The sequence below is a fragment of the Gopherus flavomarginatus genome, chromosome 3 (genome assembly GCF_025201925.1).
Source record: "Gopherus flavomarginatus isolate rGopFla2 chromosome 3, rGopFla2.mat.asm, whole genome shotgun sequence".
NCBI lineage: Eukaryota > Metazoa > Chordata > Testudines > Testudinidae > Gopherus > Gopherus flavomarginatus.
In genome coordinates, this window is record NC_066619.1 from 223,708,969 (window position 1) to 223,731,080 (window position 22,112).

The window sequence follows — 22,112 nt, forward strand, 5'->3', positions numbered from 1 at the left end:
TCAATATTCGCACTGAATAGATGAGTGCACCCTTAGGCTGAGTATCACTTGCCACTATTGCAAGTACAACTTTAAGAAGTATTTCATTTGGGTCCAGAAATGATGAACCCCAATTGGAATAGGTTTGATTTTGGTTTTTCTAAATTGTTTTGCCTACCCATGCTTAATAATCTTTCCTCTAAAGGTTATATTTACTAATATTTCACTCATTTTGGGATAGCCAAAGAAAAGTCCCTTGCTTTCCTAAGCAATTGCACTGTTACTTATCCGCAGAGAATTGAATGCATGTTTGAAGAACTTGGAAGATGGAACAATGTCTGAAATGAAATTAATGAATGATTGATGTTGGTTTCATTTCATAAGGAAGAAAAAAGTAGTAATCTGTAATGCATGCTGTGCAATCCTCAAATGTTACAAAGACTGTCTGTATGAAATCACTTTTAAGTCAAATGCATCTTGATATACCAGTATATGTCACTGTCACTAAAATCCTAATTGTTTGCAAAGACACAAATGAGTTAAATTGCCACTTGTCACTGTTTGTGTGATCTGAAGCTTATGAAATAATGTGTTGGATTAAAAGGCTTGTGTGGTACCTATTTTGGGAGCTACTTACTACCGTTTGAGATTTATATTTCAGTTCACTGAACTACTGTTTTCAGAATTTATGGATAATCAGCTGAGTTTTCAAAAAACATTATGCATTAATCATAGAGTCATAGAAGATTAGGGTTGGAAGAGACCTCAGAAAGTCATCTAGTCCAACCCCCTGCTCAAAGCAGGACCAACACCAACTAAACCATCCCAGCCAGGGCTTTGTCAAGCCAGGCCTTAAAAACCTCTACAGATGGAGATTCCACCACCTCCCTGGGTAACGCATTCCAGTGCTTCACCACCCTCCCAGTGAAATAGTGTTTCTTAATATCCAACCTAGACTTCCCCCACTGCAACTTGAGACCATTGCTCCTTGTTCTGTCATCTGCCACCACTGAGAACAGCCGAGCTCCATCCTCTTGGGAACCCCCTTTCAGGTAGTTGAAGGCTGCTATCAAATCCCCCCTCATTCTTCTCTTCTGCAGACTAAATAAGCCCAGTTCCCTCAGCCTCTCCTCGTAAGTCATGTGCCCCCTGATCATTTTCATTGCCTTCTGCTGGACTCTCTCCAATTTGTCCACATCCTTTCTGTAGTGGGGAGCCCAAAACTGGACACAGTACTCCAGATATGTCCTCACCTGTGTTGAATAGAGGGGAATAGTCACTTCCCTCGATCTGCTGGCAGTGCTTCTACTAATGCAGCCCAATATGCCATTAGCTTTCGTAGCAACAAGGGCACACTGCTGACTCATACCCAGCTTCTCATCCACTGTAATCCCCAGGTCCTTTTCTGTAGAACTGCTGCTTAGCCAGTCGGTTCCCAATCTGTAGCAGTGCATGGGATTCTTTTGTCCTAAGTGCAGGACTGTGCACTTGTCCTTGTTGAACCACATCAGATTTCTTTTGGTTCAATCCTCCAATTTGTCTAGGTCACTCTGGACCCTGTCCCAACCCTCCAGTGTATCTACCTCTCCCCACAGCTTAATGTCATCTGCGAACTCGCAGAGGGTGCAATCTATCCCATCATCTAGATCATTAATAAAGATGTTGAACAAAACCGGCCCCAAGACAGACCCCTGAGGCTTTCCACTTAATGCTGGCTGCCAACTAGATATTGAGCTATTGATCACTGTCCATTGAGCTCAACAATCTAGCCAGCTGTCTATCCAACTTATAGTCCATTCCAAAACTACTGTTTTGGAATGGACTATAAGTATGGAATGTCCATACTTTTTTAACTTGCTGGTGAGAATACTGTGGGAAACCCCGTCAAAAGCTTTGCTAAAGTCAAGATCTATCATGTCCACTGCTTTCCTCTCATCCACAGAGCCTGTTATCTCCTCATAGAAGGTAATCAGGTTGGTCAGGAATGACTTGTCCTTGGTGAATCCATGTTGACTGTTCCTGATTACCTTCCTCTTCTCCAAGTGCTTCAAAATGGTTTCCTTGAGGATCCGCTACATGATTTTTCCAGGGACTGAGATGAGGCTGACAAGTCTGTAGTTCCCTGAGTTCTCCCTCTCTTTTTTAAAGATGGGCACTATATTTGCCTTTTTCCAGTTGTCCAGGACCTCCCCCAATTGCCATGAGTTTTCAAAGATAATGGCCAATAGCTGTTCAGTCATATCAGCCAATTCCCTCAGCACCCTCGGATGCATTAGTTCTGGACCCATAGACTTGTGCATGTCCAGCTTTTCTAAATAGTCCTTAACCTGTTCTTTCACCACTGAGGGCTGCTCACCTTCTCACTATACTGTGTTGCCCAGGACAGCAGTGTGGGAGCTGACCTTGTCTGGGAAGACCGAGGCAATAAAAGCATTGAGTACGTCAGCTTTTTCCACATCATCTGTCACTAGGTTGCCTCCTCCATTCATTAAGGATCCCACACTTTCCCTGACCTTTTTCTTGTTGCTAACATATCTGTAGAAACCCTTCTTGTTATCCTTCACATCCCCTGCTAGCTGCAACTCCAGTTGCATTTTGGCCTTCCTGATTACACCCCTGCATGCTCAAGCAATATTTTTATATTCCACCCTAGTCATCTGACCAAATTTCCACTTCTTGTAAGCTTCCTCTTTATGTTTAAGCTCACCGAAGATTTCACTTTTAAGTCAAGCTGGTCGCCTGCCATATTTGCTATTCTTTCTGCACATCGGGTTGGTTTGTTCCTACGCCCTCAGTAAGGCTTCTTTAAAATACAGCCAGCTTTCCTGGACTCCTTTCCCCTTCATATGAGCCTCCCAGAGGATCCTGCCCATCAGTTCCCTAAGGGAGTCAAAGTCTGCTTTTCTGAAATCCAGGGTCCGTATTTTGCTATCTCCTTTCTTCTTTTTGTGAGGATCCTGAACTCAACCATCTCATGGTCACTGCTGCATAGGTTGCCACCCACTTCTACTTCCCCTACCAATTCTTCCCTGTTTGTAAGCAGCAGGTCAAGAGGAGAACAGCCCCTGGTTGGTTTCTCCAGTAGTTGCAGCAGGAAGTTGTCCCCAATACTCTCCAAAAACTTCCTGGATTGTTTCTGCACTGCTATATTGCTCTCCCAGCAGATGTCAGGGTGATTGAAGTCCCCCATTAGAAATATTTGTGGGTAGATTTAGTTAGGAATTTTCAAAGATCAGTTTGTGCCTTTCTGTTTGGAAAATCCAATCTCGTAGTCATAACAACAGATACTTGTGTGTTCAGAAGTTGAGACAAAGTGGGTGATGTAATATCTTTTATTGCACCAGCTTTTGTTGATGAGAGAGAAAGCTTTTGAGATAACATAGAGCTCTCCTTCAGGTCTGAGAAATGTACAATGTTATAGCTAAAGACTAGATGGAACAGGTCATTTACCATAAGTAGCTAACATATTTCCCGGGACCATCTGAAGTGAAGTTGCCAGTTAACAGCTCTCCTGTCATGGGCTGTGGGGCGCGAAGCTGAGGGGAGGGAGAGAGGTAGTGGGTTTTAAGATTGTTGTAACAAGCCATAAATCCAGTGTTTCTATTCAGTCCATGATTTTTAGTGTTTAGCAAAGTTATGAATTTATGTTCTCAAACTTGTCTTTTGAAGGCGTTGTGCAGGTTTCCTTTGAGGATGAGGACTGAGAGGTCAGATATCGAGTGATTGCTTTGTGAAAAGTGTTCACCCACAGGTGATGTGGTGTGTTTGGGTTTTTTGGTCATTTTCCTGTGATAATTCATTTGGGAGCACAGTGATTCTCTTCTTTCACTAATATAGTTGTTGTTAGGACATTTAGTGCACTGGATGAGGTATACCACATGCTCTGATAGGCATGTGTATGACCCATGGATCTTGAAAAGTATGTTGTGGGAGCTGAGTAGACTGGAGGGCTGCCTCATACATGTGCACCTAACTGGGATATTCAAAAGGTTTAAGGGAAATAGTTTATGCAGCTATAAAAGTTGATGTTAGAAGAATTTAGTGGCACTCTGTCTGTGTGTGCATGTGTGGGTGTGCATACTGCAGTTAAATTGCTTGTTTTCTCTGATGGTTACTGCAAAATAAACAATGCCTTTACTTTCTGCCAGTTTTGTTGCAAATGTAGGAAAGTGGCCTCAGATAACTTCCCTGCTAATTTTTATTTGCTGCCTAAAATGTTATGTGTCATCAGACCTTCTTGATACCTTCCCAAAGTTCATTCTCACAAATCTTGTGGACGAGTTGCAAAAAGAACCCCAAATTTGGGCTCTGGGATCAACTGCCATTGTACAATGCTGAGAATTTTATCCATCACTCCATGCACACTTTTTGCTAAATTATTTTGTTGGTAGATTGGTGGGGTGGGAGAGAGGGGAAGCAAGAGTGACACGGAATTCTGTTTGCTAGACAGGCCTTGTGCTGATTCACTGTGTGTTTCCCTACAGGCTAATGAATACTTCATAATGAGACTGACAGAAATGGAAACCCTCAGTTAATCAGTCCTCTTGCAACAAGAGAGATGCTGTTCAATATGTTTTATGGAAATCCTGAAGTGTATGCACTGGAGCTGTTTAAAAGAATAAATCCAGATGTACTTGCCACTTTAGAGAGGGATAGTAACATATAAAAGGGCAGTCTCTACCAAGAAATAGGAGCATTCTTCTGGATGATAGGCTTATGGAAAAGTTTGCTGCTTTGCCACCTGAAGTTTAGAGTATGATCAAAGCCAGGATCAGTGTCTATATGATCATCAGCAAATTGGTTCACCCTTAGCTGATGTTCGTTTTTCTTTTTCCCTCCTGCTTTCAGTCTCCCCCTTATCTCTCCTGGCTCTGTTGGAACAAGTTACTGGCACTGATACACAGATGCTTGCATAGGACTCCTGCAGAGAGACACTTGGAAGATTTGTCCCATAGACTTTTGCAAAGACATCCTCGTCAGGTTCTCCATGTATCTGCTGGAGGAAGGGTCTCCTCAAGACCCATGTCGGGTTGAGTGATGGAGAGAACCTGTCTCTCATCAGGTACATGTCAGAGTGTATGTAATCCCCTCAAACAGCAACATACTGGATGAATTAGAATGATGAGAGCCAAATATTTACCAATTGGCTTATTCTTTCCATTCTATTTCTGTGATAGACCCATCTTGACTGTGTGCCATTAAACTCCTGGAACTGGCCAACTCAGTTAAGCTGAACTTATTGGCTGAAACTGTGAATTCCAGATTTGTAAGAGATGGGATGCAGACAGACTATGCAACTACTTCCTCTGAAAGGATGTAACCGTAGGAACAGTTAATGCTCCAGAGAGATTAAGAATGTAGGCTGCAGTCCCAAACAGGGATGGGGTTCCTGTGGCGACTACACTGATCATGGATGGTGTGGAGAGATAAAAGGCAAATTTAATCGCAGCCCAGTGGAGTCAGAATGCACTGTTGATCTGTGCTGTTCATCCCTTGCTTGTATCATGAAAGTATGCTCAGCCATAAATAACTGCATGGACATTCCTTAAAAGGAAAATGGTTGAGGCCTGTGCTAATACTGTCTGAAGCTATGTGCTTGAGTGCCCAGAAAGAGTGTTTTTTTTTTTGTGCGCGCATGTGTGTCTTCAGAGCCAGATCATCACTGTCTTGCCCAATTACTAACACAGTTTTGTTTTCTTTTTTCAAAAAGAAGATAGAGTTGGCCAGTGTTAGACTGATAGATTATAAAGCCAGAAGGAATCACTATGATCATCTAGTGAGTCTGACCCCCTGTATAACACAGGCAATAAGACTTCCCTGAATTAATTCCTGTTTGAACTAAAGTATTCACATTCTGTGGTTCTGACCCCATATGTCACTGCCCTATACATGTTATAATGATCTATTAGTACAGATGACTTGGGGGGAGGGGGAGGCATGCAGGTCACATGCCCCCCAAATTTGCTGCTTGGCTTGTACTGAGCATGCTCAGTAACACCATTGAAGCCAGCTGCCCTCACTCTGCACTCCCACTGTGGCAGGCACAGGTCATCTCTGGTTAGTATAAGATATTCTGCTCCCAATCTAGGATTTTTAAAAGATACTAGCTGATACTTGGCGTCAGCTGCTCTCAGGATGTTGACACTTAGTTCTGGGTGGCTGCTTCATCAGACCAGTCCAGAAGAGGAAGGCTAACTTGCACAAGAGGAGATCAAAATTCTTATCTAAATGACCCAGGACCTCTTCCAACCTGTGTGGGAGCAGGTTTATGTAGATAGATAATGATCACCTACAAGGAGAGCCCAGGCGGGGATCTGGAGTATACTAGTATGGAAATACTCAGCAGTGCACTGCAGAAGACAGCTAAACATTCAGAGACGAGAGAGAAGAGGAGGTTTGACCCAAGAGGAGAGACACCTGCTCTAGCACAGGCTGCAGGAGGCTTTCCATTGTGATGGGGGCTTGGACACCACCCACACGAGCCAGTGCTCTCTAGGTGAGTATGCAGGGTATCTGCATTCCTAGCCGTTAATCCCCACTATAAGGCAGCTTTGCTTTGTGCACAAAGAGAAACAAGTATATTTCCCTGTGACTAGTGCATATAGCTGAAACCTCTGTTTGAATATGTATGGAGTTTGTGGGACTTTTGTCCATTTTTCTTACCCAGAAATGGCAGGACAGGAGCAGCCCCCTGAGTAATAGTTGGTTGCTGCCAGCCAGGACCTGCAACGGCAACAGCAGACTATCCCTGGAGAGGAAATGGATGGTGAAGGATGAGGGGAGAAAACATTTGTGTAAGGAATAAGCACAGCCGGGCCCTGATTCCAATCTGACAGGCTTCCACTGGACTATAATTCCTGCTTCCTGAGGAAATGACCATGACTCCCCCCCAGGTGACACAACATCCCTCCCATAGTACCTGCCAAGAGGGACACCTGGAACCAGGCTCTGTACAGTCTCTTTCCTTCCAGACCAATGCTGGAAGCATGTGAGGCACCTGGTCCTGCATCCTAGAGCCGCTTTCTTACACAGAGGGGGAGCTGCTGACTTGCAACCAAGAGTCACTAGAGGAAGTAAGAATAATAGGATATGCACATGCTGCAAGGTCCAAAGAACAGTTGGCACTTGCCAGGGAAAGGAACTGGGTCTCCTTGAGAACAGAATGTCAGAGAGCGGTATCTAGCTCCCTTCATGCTTCAGCAGAGAACTGGCTAGAGTGGCTGATTCTGAGGGAATCCGCAGCAATACACACTTCTTTGGCTGTTTGTTTGTATATCTGGAGGTAATTATTACACCAGGCATAGCATTGACTCCTAAGCCATTTGGCAAGTGATTCATGCTCTGGTGGCAGCACAACCTCCCAAATAACTAGCCGCCAGTGCAATTGTACAGCCTCCCTTTACCCCACCACCTCCACAAAATGAACCCCTACCACCAAGAATGGGAGAGCCTTGTTGCCTGCCTGCCTGCCTGCCTGCCAGCAGGAGGAGGTTTGGTGGTGGGGGGAACCTCATCATGGTACACCAGGGAATGATCAAAAGATGGCTAGGCTTTGTTACCCCTGTGATCTCTTTCTAATTCAAAGATCCATCTTTGCAGTTCTCCCCTGATTTTTCTTTGTGTACCCCCTTCCTCACACTTTTAATTAGATAAAACTGCTTCAGCATCACACGCTTTTGATTGTGTTTCTTTGGCCGAAACTCTTTCCACTCTCTGCAGGTATCTGGCATTTCCTAACAGGCAGCCTCTGCAGAACTGACCCTGGCACCCAAGGTATGCCATGGGATGACCTAACTTTTCTGTGGTCAACTCTTATGGATATGCACATAATTTGAAACTCCCTTCAATGTGGCTAGCCTCCTGGCCACACTAGCAATAGCCCCCAAAGGTGCACCCTCTCCTCAAGGTACATAGTTACCTTGTACTCCCATCAGTCACCATTTGGAAACCCCCATGAGTGATTCTTTAACTAAGGTGAATAACTCAGTGTTTTGGTACCGATCAGGATTCAGAAGTCCCAGATGGGATGTTTTGGAAATGTCTTTATAGTTCTGATTGATTGAAGTGAAAATGGTAGTTTCTTTAATGAACTGGACGTGCGTGACATGTTTCTTCTTCTTATAAGGTACATGAAATTTACAAATGTATGACTGGTTGAGAGAAATATGTGAGAAGAAGTCAATAACTTACAACATTTCATCATAAGTCAATTATTTTGATAAAGTGGCTGTGTCATAAACAGATGGTTAAGGGTTAATGTCTCTTTTACCTATAAAGGGTTAAGAAGCTCAGTGAACCTGGCTGACACCTGACCAGAGGACCAGTAGGGGGACAAGATACTTTCAAATCTTGGTGGAGGGAAGTCTTTCTTTGTGCTTTTTGTGTTGTTCGTTGTTCGCTCTTGGGGCTAAGAGGGACCAGACGTACACCCAGGCTTTCCCAATCTTTCTGAATCAGTCTTTCATGTTTCAAAATTGTAAGTAATAGCCAGGCAAGGCGGATTAGTCTTATGTTTGTTTTCTTACTTTGTAAATGTGTCTTTTTGCTGGAAGGATTTTTACCTCTGTTTGCTGTAACTTTGAATCTAAGGCTGTGGGGGGGAGTCCCTCTGGTTTTTATGAATCTGAGTACCCTATAAAGCGTTTTCCATCCTGATTTTACAGAGATAATTTTTACCTTTTCTTTCTTTAAGTAAAAGCTTTCTTTTTAAGAACCTGATTGATTTTTCCTTGTTTTAAGATCCAAGGAGTTTGGATCAATGAGAAGCCTCTCAAAGCAACCCAGGGAGGGGAAAGTCTGGAGGGAAAAGGAGAAGGATAGTTAATTCCTCTTTGTTTTAAGATCCAAGGAGTTTGGATTGGTGTGAAGCCTCTCAAGGCAACCCAGGAAGGGGAAAGTCTTGGGGGAAAAGGAGGCGGATGGTTAATTTCTCCTTTGTTTAAGACCCAAGGGGTTTGGGGCTGAGTTCCCCAGGGAAGGTTTTGGGGGAACAGAAAGTGTGCCAGACACTACTTCTGGCTGGTGGCAGCATACCAGATTTAAGCTAGTAATTAAGCTTAAAAGTGTTCATGCAGGTCCCCACTTTTTGTACTCTAAAGTTCAAAGTGGGGGAAAAAACCTTGACAGGCTGGTATCTAGAGTTCAGTGAAATTTTTCACTGCTGTGTCAAAGATCCTACATCAAATAGTTTATTCTGTAGTTGAGGTCAGGTAATTAGTTATTCTCTACAATAATGTTTTTATAAGGCATAAGGTTTAATCTCAGGCATAAGGTTTAATCTCTAAAAGATTGTTCCATGCTAGCAGAATGTTCTTTATGTACTTGTTCTCTCTAGTAGACCTATAAGGTGATGGAAAGGATGTTTCCATTTAGGAACATAGAAATTTCTATACCTCATCAAAGCAATGGTCCACCAAGTCCAGTGTCCTGTCTCTAAAGGTATGTCTACACTATAGCAGGGAGTGTGCTTCCCAGCTCTGGTAGACAGAGGCACTAAAAATAGCAATGTAGCCAGAGGCAGCATGTGTGACAGTTTGGACAAGCCATCTGAGTGTGTACCCAGGGGTTCTGGGTGGGTTTGTACTCAGGCAGCTCATCTGAGATCCTGCCCATGCTCCCCTGGGCTACATTGCTATTGTCTACCTGAGCTGGGAACCACACTCCCCGCTGTAGTCTACACATACTCTAAAAGTTGCCAGCACCAGATGCTTCTGAGGAAGATGTAAGAAATCTTTTATTGGAGAATTATGGAATAACCTGCCCATAGGGAATATTTCATCTAAACTCTCATCAGTAAAGTGTTTGGTTTAGACCATGAAACATGAGACTTTATGCTGTATTAAAATAGAAATTATCCTGTGTATTGTAACTGTGAATGTTCTCTCTGGCTCTCCATGCTTTAATTGTATTATACTTTGGGCTCAATGATATCTAGTGGCAATGAGTTCCACAGAAGAACCATGCACTTTCATCTTTTGGTCAGTTTTAAAATTTGCCTTTCAATTTTGTTTCCCCTTGTCCTGGTATTATGAGAGAGGGTAAATATTCGTCCATGTTTACCTTCTCAATACCATTCAGTATTTTGTTACACCTCTATCATGTCCCCCTTTCATTTGTCTCTTCTCAAAACTAAACAGACCCAGTCTTTCATATCTCTTCTCATATGGAAGTTTCCCCATGGCTAATTTTGCATTCCCTCTTTCTTGAGCCCATTCTTCTTCTGCTAACCTGTTTAAGACAAGGTGCTCAGAACTACAGTGTTCCAGATGAGGGTATTCCAGTGATTTATTTAATGGTATCATAACATTTTTTAGTATTTTCTATCACATTCTTCATACATCCCACACTTGTTTGTTTGATTTTATTTTTTCCACCAGTTAATATCGTCTGCTAACACTGAAAATTCTCAGACGCCTAGCTATGAAGTGATTTTTTTTGTCGGAAAGAATTCACTTGACCTTTCCCTGTTTATTTTCTACAAAAACTGAGAATAAAGAGGCTGACAATTTTTTGAGTGACAATTCAGTAGTTAATCACAGATGTAGATGATCACATCTGTTCCACCTTCAGTGTCACAGCTAAATCCATTTCTCAGTAATATTCAGTCCCCTGCTTAAATCGTCACACAATTATAGTACAAGTCTATTAATTAGTCTGCAGTAGAAGGGTATGTTTGCATCTCAATCCTTTGCCTTCTCAATTCTTTTGGAAAAAATGGATTAGGTTCCATGTATGTCAGGGGAAATGACTAGACAACAAGCTTTTTATTCAACCTTCTCCCTAGGGATATGCTCCGAACTGTAATAGCTTATTCTATATGGCTGTGGTTTAAAAATGTTGTATTTCTATTTGTACAGGTATAGAGAAAAGATAGGGCAAGGGATTGAAATGGGGCAAATGTAGGCTTTCCTTAATATAATTAAAAATAAACAATAGATGAGGCATAGTTTCTGTTTAAAATGTTTCTTTGCTGAACATTATATCCCTGATATTTTATACATTTCTGGTATAGTAAGTAATGACTAAAGATGTATTGTAATTTCAACTGAAATTCTGGTACCCTTTTTAATAGGCAGGAGGAGCAGCCAAGACCATTTTTACTCCATCCATGCTTGAGGAACTCTGACGAAGAAGTAAGATTCCTGCAATCATGTTCTCAAATTCTGGTGTATTGTCTCCTACCCTCAAAGGATTCCCAGTCTCTCAGCTTGCGCATAGTCCTTGCAGACATACTTGCAACAAAAGGTAGATTATAGATCAGAGATAATTAATGACTTCCCTACTACAGTACTGAGATTACAAACCGTTTAATATACTTGTATTGATATCACATTTTAAGTTCTAAAGTTAAACTTCTGTCACAACCTGCACATGCAGAGACTGGTACAGTTAGTATCTTATAGACATACATGAGACACTTAAAAATTCATAGCATTAGCTAATTAAGGATAAGGCACTGAGCTCTCTTATGCTGATTTAGCAAGGCATTTCATTATGTGTTTAAGCACATGAAGTCAATAGGGCTACTCGCCTGCTCAAAATTAAGCCTAAACTTACGTGCTTTCCTGAATCAGGGTCAGAGTGCTCAGCACCTTGCAGCATGGAGCCATTCTATCCTTTTATTCTGTTTTAGAGGAAACCAAGCCTTTAGCCTTCTATGCTGGAGGGACCATCTGGAGAGCATTTGAGTGGTCCTACACTTTTATACCTTACTCAGCTAAGTAGAATTCTAGACTAAGGATGTGATCATGACTGAAGCATGATATAAAATCTTTAAAAAAACAACAACCCAATAACTATCCATTTATTTATTGAGAATTTTAGTTCTTTTTATAAAATACACTTTTAATTGGATGATGAAACCACTAATCACCCTGTCCTTTTTTGAATTTGAAGTTGGGGACAGTTTTTGATGCTGCAAAGCCCCAAGTAATCTCAGTATACTACAGTTGATTTTTAATTCGTAGTTCTGCACCTTCCTAGGCTCTAATGGGTAATGTTCTCTGAGATACACAGGAAGAAGAGCAGAAACACACACTGGTAATGTTGCAATTTAGGTTCAGCTGCTTTAACATGTGTAAACTTTTTAATAACCTGGATTTCCAGTTTCCTGAATCCCAATGACGTTTACAGTAATGAATAGAGAAAATAAAAAGTTTAGGAGAAGGGTAAACTTCAGTCTAAATGAGTGATACACTATGTGGTTTGGGAATTACATAGTAATTCCTTCGAATTTTATCAACCTGCTTTGTTTGAATTTGTGTCCAAAATGTTACACTGAGTTTGTGTTTGAGTTTGTAGATGACATTTACTCTTTTGCACAATGATTTTGTTCTTAAATTTCTTCTCCCAGTACTGAAGCCAATGGTGGAGCTGCTGAGTGATCCAGATTACATCAACCAAATGCTGCTCAGCCAGATGGAGTACAGAGAACAGGTGAATGAGCATCACAAGAAAGACTACACATATGCTCCTTCCTATGAGGAGTTCATCAAGCTCATTAACAGCAACTCTGACGTTGAATTCCTGAAACAACTAAGGTATCCGATGTTCAATTATAGAATGTTCAAAACTAAGCATGCTTCTCCTGCCAGTCCATTGCTGAGACCTGAGTGAAGTGTGATTTCAGTGAAGCGCAGAGAGGAAATACAAGCCTTAACATTTAATAAAGCTCCAAAATAAGCTGCTTTCCCTTTAGTCAGCAGGAAATATTAAAATTACTCCATTATATCTGGTTGGTGTATATTAAAGTCTCCTCAATTATTTAAAGACATATAGGAACCTTCCACGCACCATGCCCTGATCAAAGGAGTCAGAGAGAAATGTGTTGACTTTCCATCATTATGTAATGTCTTTTTAGTAAATTGCATCTCTAACAAATACATCAAGTCCTTCCTTTTGGGCTGGTCGATTCTGTAATGTGACATTTAGAGTCTGGGCTGTAGTGTGTGTGTGATGACCCCCTAGGAGGTTTTGAGGAATTCTTAGAAGCAGATGGCTCCCAATCATTCCTTCTTGAATATATCTCAGGTTCTGAGTTTGGAGGACATCCTTTTACTCTTAAAGAATTAAATAAAATAAGATCTTATATGGAATGAATATTCCCTTTCTTAGCTTTCTGTGCTGTGATACTAAGGCATCTATGTAATATTCATCTTTAATACCTCCCCATTTTTATCTCTCCCTCTGCTTCCCAAAACTTGGAGCATGGCTTCTCTTTTCACCTATTCCTTCCCTCTTCCTTTATGATACAAGATAACTCCCATATTCCTAACCTGCTTATAAGCGCCAGAAGAGGGATCCCCAGAAAGGGCCAGCAGTCTTCCACTTGCCTAGAACAAATGCCTATTCCAGGTTTCATGTTAGTTCTTCCCCATCTGATCTGCCTCCCTCTTGTTGCTTTCTGTTTTGAGGAAAGAGTTGGGAACCAACAGCAAGGGTAAATGGATTATGTTGGAACTGCGTGGTGTTCCTGGCATTGTGGAGGGCTGTGTTTCTGGCCTTTTTAGTGTTGCAACCTGTCACACCTTCCAGTGGCCAGATGTCTTTCCCAGCGTGGTACTGTGTATCAGTACCTCCAGATGTCGGAAATAAGCCAGTTCCCAGGTGTCATCCTACCAAGAATTAGCAAGTTTCCTAAGGGTGTCATCACTGTCATCGTTGCCAAGAATATTTTTTTTTTAGCACCCCGATTTTTAAACCAATTGTCACAACTTGTAGCCTACAAGTGATTCTCTGACTACACCAATGAACAAGGATGATGGTAAAACTAGGTTAACGCAACAAATAGTCCTGCAAAGATGGAAGGAATATTGTGAGTCCACGTGTAACTATCTTGTAGCAACTCAATGTCCAGATCTATATGCATTAGCAATAGATGCAGTCCCTGGCCCTGAAACTTGTGGAGATGACCTGGGTTGGAAGAGATTTGCTCAGCCATATAGAAACTGTGAAGAGGGCATGCTGCTGGACCTAACAGCATAACATCCAAACTTTTAAAGTGTACCATTGAGCCCATTATGCCAACTTTTTGTCCAGACTTGTACTCCTAGGAAGGTACCAGCGGAGTGGGAGGAAGGGATCATTATCCCCTCTGTAAGGGGAAAGGCCCATGCACTGAATATTGTAGTTATAAGCCATCTGATGGGTGCAGCCAGCCAGACATCCTAAGGAGAGTTGGTTTAGCTGTCTTAGCCATGAAGGACATGCGTAGGGTCTGATGGCAAAAAAAAACAAAACATGAAACGGTACAAAAGTACGGATTTGTCAAACCTGCGTACTTTTGATTCTTTTATATGAATCTGAAATAATGGATGTTGCTTAAAACAAGACATCAGGAGGCTGGAGGCATTCCATATGCATTGTCCGTGACAGCTACTAGGTATAAGATGGTTTGACTTTATCAGTAATAGGGATGTATCAGTGAGAACTGGCCACCAGAGTACTGAAGTCATCATTGGCGGCTGCTGGCTGGTCTTTTTGGTCATGTTGTATGTCTCAGAAGCAAAGTCCCAGCCCGTCTGTCTTCAGAGTTCAGCTTCAAGGTCAGGAGAGGACACTTCCCAGTCACTGACTGGCAGTAGTCATGCAGTCTGAAATTAACTTGGCTTCTCCAGCTCAGCAATACCTTGTAGAGCTCTTAGATGCCTGGAATAAAGTGTGTGGTCATGGACACTTGGTGCTACAGACCTCCTCTGTCTAAGCATGTTGTTGTTGATTATCTCCCCTTTCCTGTCGTTCTTGCACCCTTTTCTGCCCTAATTTGGATGTATTTTTTCTGAATTACTTTTATTTAATATTGGGTAGCACATCTTTTCTGCTGCACTTGCAATGGTGCTCCTGTAGCAGAAGCTAGCCGTTTTTGTTTGTGCTTTAGATTCTCTCTGCCATTTCCACTGAGTGAGCAAACACTGTCTGCTTAAGATAAGGACATAGTTGTCATGTGACAACCACTGTGAATGGAAGCATTACTTTGAAAAGACTAAAGCGGGGTTATAAATGCACAAGGGACGATGCCTCCAGAGGATATGGTCCTACTGGGCAAATACACTGCTTGACCCAATAGTAGGGCCAAGCCTGTGGGGAAATGAAATGTCTAGAGAGGCAGAGTTAACCTGCTCTCTGCACACAGGCACCCATTTGCTTGCTGTACACATGCACGCACCCCTCATGTTGAGTTTCTTGAAGGGATTCCCCCTCCCCTCTACTAGGGCTGTCAAATTTAGGGGGTTCCTCTCCCACTTCCCTTCTCTGCTGGGATTCTTGGGAGTTCCTCCATATACACACCATATGCCTTGTAGGAGTGGCTTCAGGAGGGTGGAGGATGGTTGCTGAAGAATCCAGCAAAGGCAGCTGTATCTTCCTGTGCCCACAGAACCCTTTGCAGGGAAAGAAGTAGTAGTATTTCTGTCTCTGGGCAGTGATCAAAAGTGGAAGTGAGCAAGGAGATTTGGCAGCAACTGAGGATGAGAGTGGGATGGAGATTGAGGTGTTAGGGAGCAGCCCCAGGGCAGGCTGTCTGGCTATCTTGGGTACTTCTGTGGCTCCCTGGTAAGGAAGCACTATTACCTCCATTGTACAGATGCAGAGATGTTGTACAGAGAGACTAAGCTGTTTGCCCTGGTCACACAGGAAGCATTTGGAGGAGTAGAAAATAGAACCTGGGTCTCCCACTTCCTAGGCCAACATCCTAACCACTGAACCATCCTTCCTCTCTCTCTTATTGTCATAGCAGAGCCATTGTGAGAGCGTTAAAGTGTTGGAACACTGCAGAAGCAGTTTCCATGAGAATGTGGGTCCTGATTTGTGACTACTAAACACACCTCCTGGTAGATCCATCCCCATCAGTCCATGTGCTTGGGGCTGAATAAATAGCTTTTCTTTTTTGTTCTCTCTTCATTTCCACACTCTGCTCTGAAACAGCTTATATTTCCAAAGAGGAAAATGCATTAGGTGAGAGATTGAAATAATTTTGTTGCTTGGCTACATATTGTTCATCTGCTGTAAAATTTGCTCTTTACTCCAGATCAGCATGCTGTGCTACTGACAGTATAAATTACCCCTTATTAGACTGTTGGAAACCTAAATAGACTTGAGGTTTATTAGCATAATAACACTAATGGAGCTGCTTGCTTCAGTTGAAACATAACCCTTTTGTTGTTGTTCTGGTACAATTAATGTGCACTGTATTCTCTTACTAGCTCTCTAGGTCTCTTTAAATTGTAATATCAGAAGGCAGACTTGCTGTATGAAGTACTGTGTTTTTTGGCTACATTTGTATCATTATGTTCACTTTCCAGTCTACAGAGTGGTGGACTTACCTCGAGCTGTGATATCATAAGCCCCAAGCAATGTTGAGTCTGATCAGAACTTGAATGGGAAGCCTCCAGGGAAATCTCGGGATTCTTGCAGGGACATGGTGTTTGTGATTCAGCAGGTGATACTCTTTCCTCAGGATCTGTATAATACCAGTATCCCAGCTTGGTGTCCGGGTAGCGCTGTGCTGCTGGAAGTGCAGTCTCCTTGCTATGTTTAATTTATCTGTCTGTCCCCATCCTTGTGGTGTATGAGCATCTGTGGAAGAGACTCTTGTGGCCATGTAAAGATTCAGTGGCACATTTTTCAAAGTAGGGTAGTGATTTGTCTGTGAATGTGCTAAGGGTTGAGGTTGGGGAAACCACACAAAGGTGTGTCTGTGGATGAAGAAAGTAAATGACATTTCATGTTATATTTAGCGAATAAACCACAGGAAAGTATAGAGGAGAAGGGAAAATAAGCTCTTGAATGCTTACAACTGGGAACAAGTTACTTTGCAGTAGGGAGAATTTTTCTGATTACCTCCCTCTTACAAATAAATCTCAGGCATACGGGTATCAACCCTGGTTTCCTGGTCAAATTCCAATGTGGGTAATAGCATTCCGCTTACCTAAAATTCCCTGTATTCCATACTTTTAGTTGGAGGACACTCTTCATGCCTTGTCCTAGAATGATGTGTAGCATTTCTGTGCACTTTCTTTTTTAGGCTGTTAATCCACAAAGGTCAAAAATGGCAAACTTTTTATTTTAATTTTGTTTATATTTGAAAATAAGCTAACTGATATCTCTTCTTGGTAACCTCTAAGCCATCTGATTTAGATAGTAACAGTTGTATAGTTTAGACTTGGCTATTGAGGAGAATAATCCTAAGAAATTATAGGTAATGTGAAACTCAGTATCCTCTGAAACATCCAAATGGTGGTTTGTCATTGGAGAAGAATGTAATTACTTCCCATTTCTTGAGATCAAGATATTATATCACTGCACTGAAGGAAGTCTCCAGGTATTGATAGATAATTCCTCAGATTCTTGATTCTCAGTGCAGTCAAAGTAGTTCCAATTCCTAAGAAAAGTGAAATCCTCCATAATATATGCGAATACACAACTTTCTTTTTCTGAAATCTCTCTGGGCTTTCTGTTAGACTGATTTTATTAACGAAGTTTTGATAGGACTTAAGGTGATTGGAACTGGGTACTTATTGTTTGGGTAGGTGGAAGGATCAAGAGCTGGGAAGATAAAAAATGAGGCAAGCAGTTGGGAAGGGGATCATAGTGCCTGGGATGTGGTGTGACCCAGTACAACCATTCTTATGTTCTTAGCAAGAGAGTTAAAAGCTGGGTGGGGATTGGATGAGCTTGAAATCATTTACTGGTAAGTGTGCTAATCTTCATGGTTCCACATAGCTGATGGGATTTCCCTTGTAATAAATCAGTTTATGCTAGTAGTATTTTCACTCCTTAATTATTCAACATGGACAATAGCATATGCACAAATTCATTCACAGCAAGGCTCCTTGAACCTTATTTTCTATCCAAAAAGAGACAAGTCCATACAGAAATTGTGACTGGGCCTACATGCCCTGACCCAGAACTGACTGGGAAGGTGTAACGACCTTAGAGATGGGATCATAACTGCCTGCCCACACTGTGGAGATGTGCAGGATGATAGGGCTGGACCCACTGTGGAGAGTTAATTTCCCAGGACACTAGAAAAAAGCAAGTGTGGTTTGGAGGAGGTGGGGAGAGGTCTGGAGTTTGAGAGGAGACAGACACTGAGGCCAGGTGGCTTTTCTCCTTGTTCTTGCTGGAATTCTCTGAAGGTCATATAGCCATTTGGGATTATGTAGCTATAGAATGCCTAAAAATACGTATACGTGGCCATTAAAGAGTAGGATATTTTTTTCTTTACAATAAAATGCATCTCCCAGATTTTCAAAATATCAGGGCATGAGAAACTTTGCACATGCATCCCCTACTGGTCCACCCTTCATAGAGGCCCGTCAAAGTTCTTTTCTTGTGATACACTTGGTCAGCCTCTGCCTAAAGAATGGATGGACAAAGAGAAATCCTTGATGGCCCCTCAGTGAAAGATATTACGGACAGTTTAAAACTAAGATGGGTCATTCCACATTCAAAATCTTCAGGATGGGATTTACCATCAAATGCCAAACAGACATACCTGCCAGTTAGTAACCTGTTGGGACAAAAACAAAAGCCCAGAGAGCAGAGTGTACTGTTATAATTCATATAGCTAGATTTCATAAGAACTTATAAAAGCCTCTTAAAAAAATGTCTACTTCACGAGAGTGCTTGGGAGTAGGTAGACTGTTCAACTCTTCAAAAGGTTAAGAAGTGGCATTAAAAATATAACAGCAACTTTTAAAAATCTCTTAAAGAACAGTCACTTCCCTAATATTTACCAATGAGCACAGTAGTGCTAATATGATGGTGGAAAGTAGTTGTTTAAATGTCTCATTTAGTGGGTGGTTGGTTTTTTTTGGTTGGTTGGTTTTTGTTTTTGTTTTTGGAGTTACATTGTTTTAAAGCCAAGTATATAGACAAAGTTAGATATAATTTGTAGAGAGTGGTAGATTTCATGGCCATAGCCTTTTACTTTTAAAGTGGGAGCAAGGTATCTTTTATTATGTATTTTATTTTATTATGTTAAAGGCAACTACGGATTTTGTGGATTAGGAAACTATCCAATTAGAACTGTTTGGACTGTTTCCTTAGTATTCTCCTGCACTGCCTACGTAAATTGTCCTTGATTTGGCAGGTTATGTTAAAGCCTTCTCTGTAAGTGTGTAGTTGACGATAGCCAACACGACAAAGCCATGCCCTTCACAACATTTCCACATCCTCTATGTGAAATATCTATCTTTCTTAAATCTTATTGCTGAGACTACACATCTTGACAAGAATTCCTTATTGGCTTATCTTTGATAGAAGGAGTCTAGTTGAGAAGGCCAGATCTCCCCTCCCCTGCCCCCTTCAACTTATCATCTATCCTGTTTTAGGTCTTACATTATTCTGTGTGTTGTCTATACATGTTTTCTTTAGAGTTCTTTTTAAACAATAGAAGAACTTTGTTTCTTCTTGTTAATGTTTGAGAGAGACTTTTCAAGTCATAGTTTATTAGTATTAATAATATAAATTTTAGTTTATAATTGGATCCCTAGTGAAAACTTGCTCTCTTGTCACCTTTCAGTGCTGCTTCGTTATTTTGGGAAAAGTTTTGACTCCTGTTTTTGTGAAGTAGTTACAATATTTATGTCCTTATTTCCTTTCATCAAGGAAAAGGGTCTTACAGATTAAATTTTCTTCATAAGGATGTGAAAACCTTAAGAGAAAATTGTTTGCATTTTGCGCACACGCCTGTCTTCTACCCACAGGTAGAAGAACTTCATTCAAATATTCCCAAACTGGGTCTCCTTTATAATGGCAGCAGGCCATAGGTTTTATGTAGAAATCCAGGACAAGATAGTAGGCTATATGGACCATTGTTCTGACCTAGCATGGCCATTCTTACGTTTTTCACTTAGGGAAACCAAAGGGATGTGTCTGCCCAGCAAGAGAAAGGTAGCTATCCTTCGAAGGCCTTGAATTTCTTTGTTGTATAAATTGTATACATACAGTGAGATCATGACAATGTGACCCACAATCCTTGAACTTCCCTTCTTCCCAAATTTAAGGTATTGTGGAAAGTTGAATGAGATTGCAGAGAACAGGGAAGGAATGGAGAATCCTTACATATGAGGTCTGAAACCATAGGTAGTAGTTTTATATAGTGTCATAAGTTTTTGTGAGATAAAGAGGTTGAATGAACTAGAAATGGCTAAGAATGAAAGATGATAAAGAGAGGAAGCTGATGGTTAATTTTCCCTTTGATTAGCAGCTGCAATGTAGGTAGAGCATTATCACAATTATTATTTTATTTATTTGTGTAGCACCACGGCTACTAGATTCTTCATTGTAAAACATAGACTACAGCCCCTGCCACAAAGCTTATTTTCTTCCTTTAGAAGTGATGAGACGGGTAAGGATAACAAACAGTAGGGAAAGGGGATTGGCGCAGGGAAAGACAGGGGTACCAGCAACATGAGCCTGTGTTCACACAGTTTACAACGTGTGCAGCTCTTTTTAAAAAAAAATGAAATGGAGTAAGCTTAAAAGAACTGAAAAATAATGGACTCACTTATGCATTAGTTTATTTTATTCCCAATTACCCAGATAATTTCATTTTTTTCTTGCCACTTTAGTCCTATTAGGCTTGCTTAAATGCTTTCACAGTTTAGATATTCTAGGCATCATAGCAATTCTAATAGTTAGGACTAGAGTGGCAAGAACAAAATAATTTATATGGGTAATTGGGAACCAAGTATGTTATCTGTGGTACTAATTTGGCTGCCTTTTACTATAGTATCTGAGCACTCACAATGCTTAATGTAGTTATACTCACCACACCCCTGTGTGGTAGAGAAGTGCTATTACCTCCATTTTTACAGAGGAGGAGCTGAGGCACAGAGAGAGAATAAGTGACTTTCCCAGGGTACACAGGAAGTCTGTGTTTTATAGCAAGGAGTTGACTCTAGTCCCAGGCTAGCATGGTGACCAGTGGGCTGTTCTTCCTCACAGGTATTTTGAAAAGCATGTGCTGTTGGGTGAAATCAACTGGGATAAAGTAATGGCAGAAAAAGTCCAATGCAATATGGAAGGTGTTCAAAAACAAACGTATGCGTAAATTTACAGTAGCCATAAAAACTGGTTAGGCACATTTTCTGAGAATGTTAGAAAAGTTCAGAAACTATTAGTTAATCCTCATCTCCTCACTAATATACTCAGAGGAAAAGTGTTGAATATCTCTGTGTGACAGAATAATTAAAGTTTGTTAACCAAGGAGTTTATGAAAGCCATAAAGATGAATGAACAGTAGAAGTATCTTGAATAAAAATGTCACCACTTCTTAACTATGTTATCTTCCAAGTGCTGTTGCTGTGTGCAGTCTGTTTTTTTTCTTTCTATATAAATGTATCTACCTCCCAAGCTTCAAATATAGGTCTTGTGTAACTCAGGTCAGGAACAGGGACAAATGACTAGGCAGCCAGGTTATTAATTATAAGGGCATAACTTTCAGTGACTGTTTGTTTTTTGGTTAACTGTGGTTCTTACTCTCTTGCTTTTTCTGGGGTAGGAAAAGGGATGGCAGAGGAAACTCCATCCTTCCCTTCCTTTACTCTGCCACTCTAAGCATGTCTGTCTCGGGAGGGGATGGTGGGGGACGGACAGCACAGTGTATTTCCCTTTTCAGCAGGGTTTCTCAGGAACTTGCAGTTTACTTGCTGATTTGAGTAACCTTGAGTACACCTCATTCTGTACATTGACTTTGTACAAAATAATGGATTTTGGTTTTAAAGCCTTAAAAGATACATACCCTGACTGCATCATCCTTACAGCTACCTGAATTCCTTCCCCTTTGAATACTACGATTGCATGTTACATCAGCAAACAAGTCTGCCTTTGCTGTAGGAGACCATTGCATGTGGAACTCTCTCCTGAAATCTGTCTCAGTTTTACAATTAAGTCTTAATTATTCCCTCAGGCATGTTTTTAATTTCATCACTCTGCCAAGTTTATTACATTTCAGTCTCGCTCGGTTTGCCAACATTACTTTGTTTCACCTTTGAATTTTAAGACCATGGTTTTGTATTACACTTTCATTAATTTTATTGAGTTTTTAAGAACCTGTCATACAGTATCCCAAGGGTTTCAGTGGAGACAAGGGGACATCCGAATTATTGCTGTTTTTTTGGATGATTTTC

General features: G+C 41.3%; 1 protein-coding gene across 6 annotated transcripts in view; it reads left to right on the plus strand.

Annotated features, from left to right (window-relative positions):
- The window catches only part of SNX25 (sorting nexin 25), a 157,999-nt gene that overhangs the window by 41,081 nt on the left and 94,806 nt on the right, over positions 1–22,112 (plus strand). For all 6 annotated transcript variants that reach the window (XM_050948375.1, XM_050948374.1, XM_050948372.1 and 3 more), the window contains exons 4-5: positions 11,051–11,223; positions 12,332–12,518. In XM_050948375.1, coding sequence (XP_050804332.1) covers positions 11,051–11,223; positions 12,332–12,518 — 360 coding nt within the window. The remainder of the gene's footprint in view (positions 1–11,050; positions 11,224–12,331; positions 12,519–22,112) is intronic.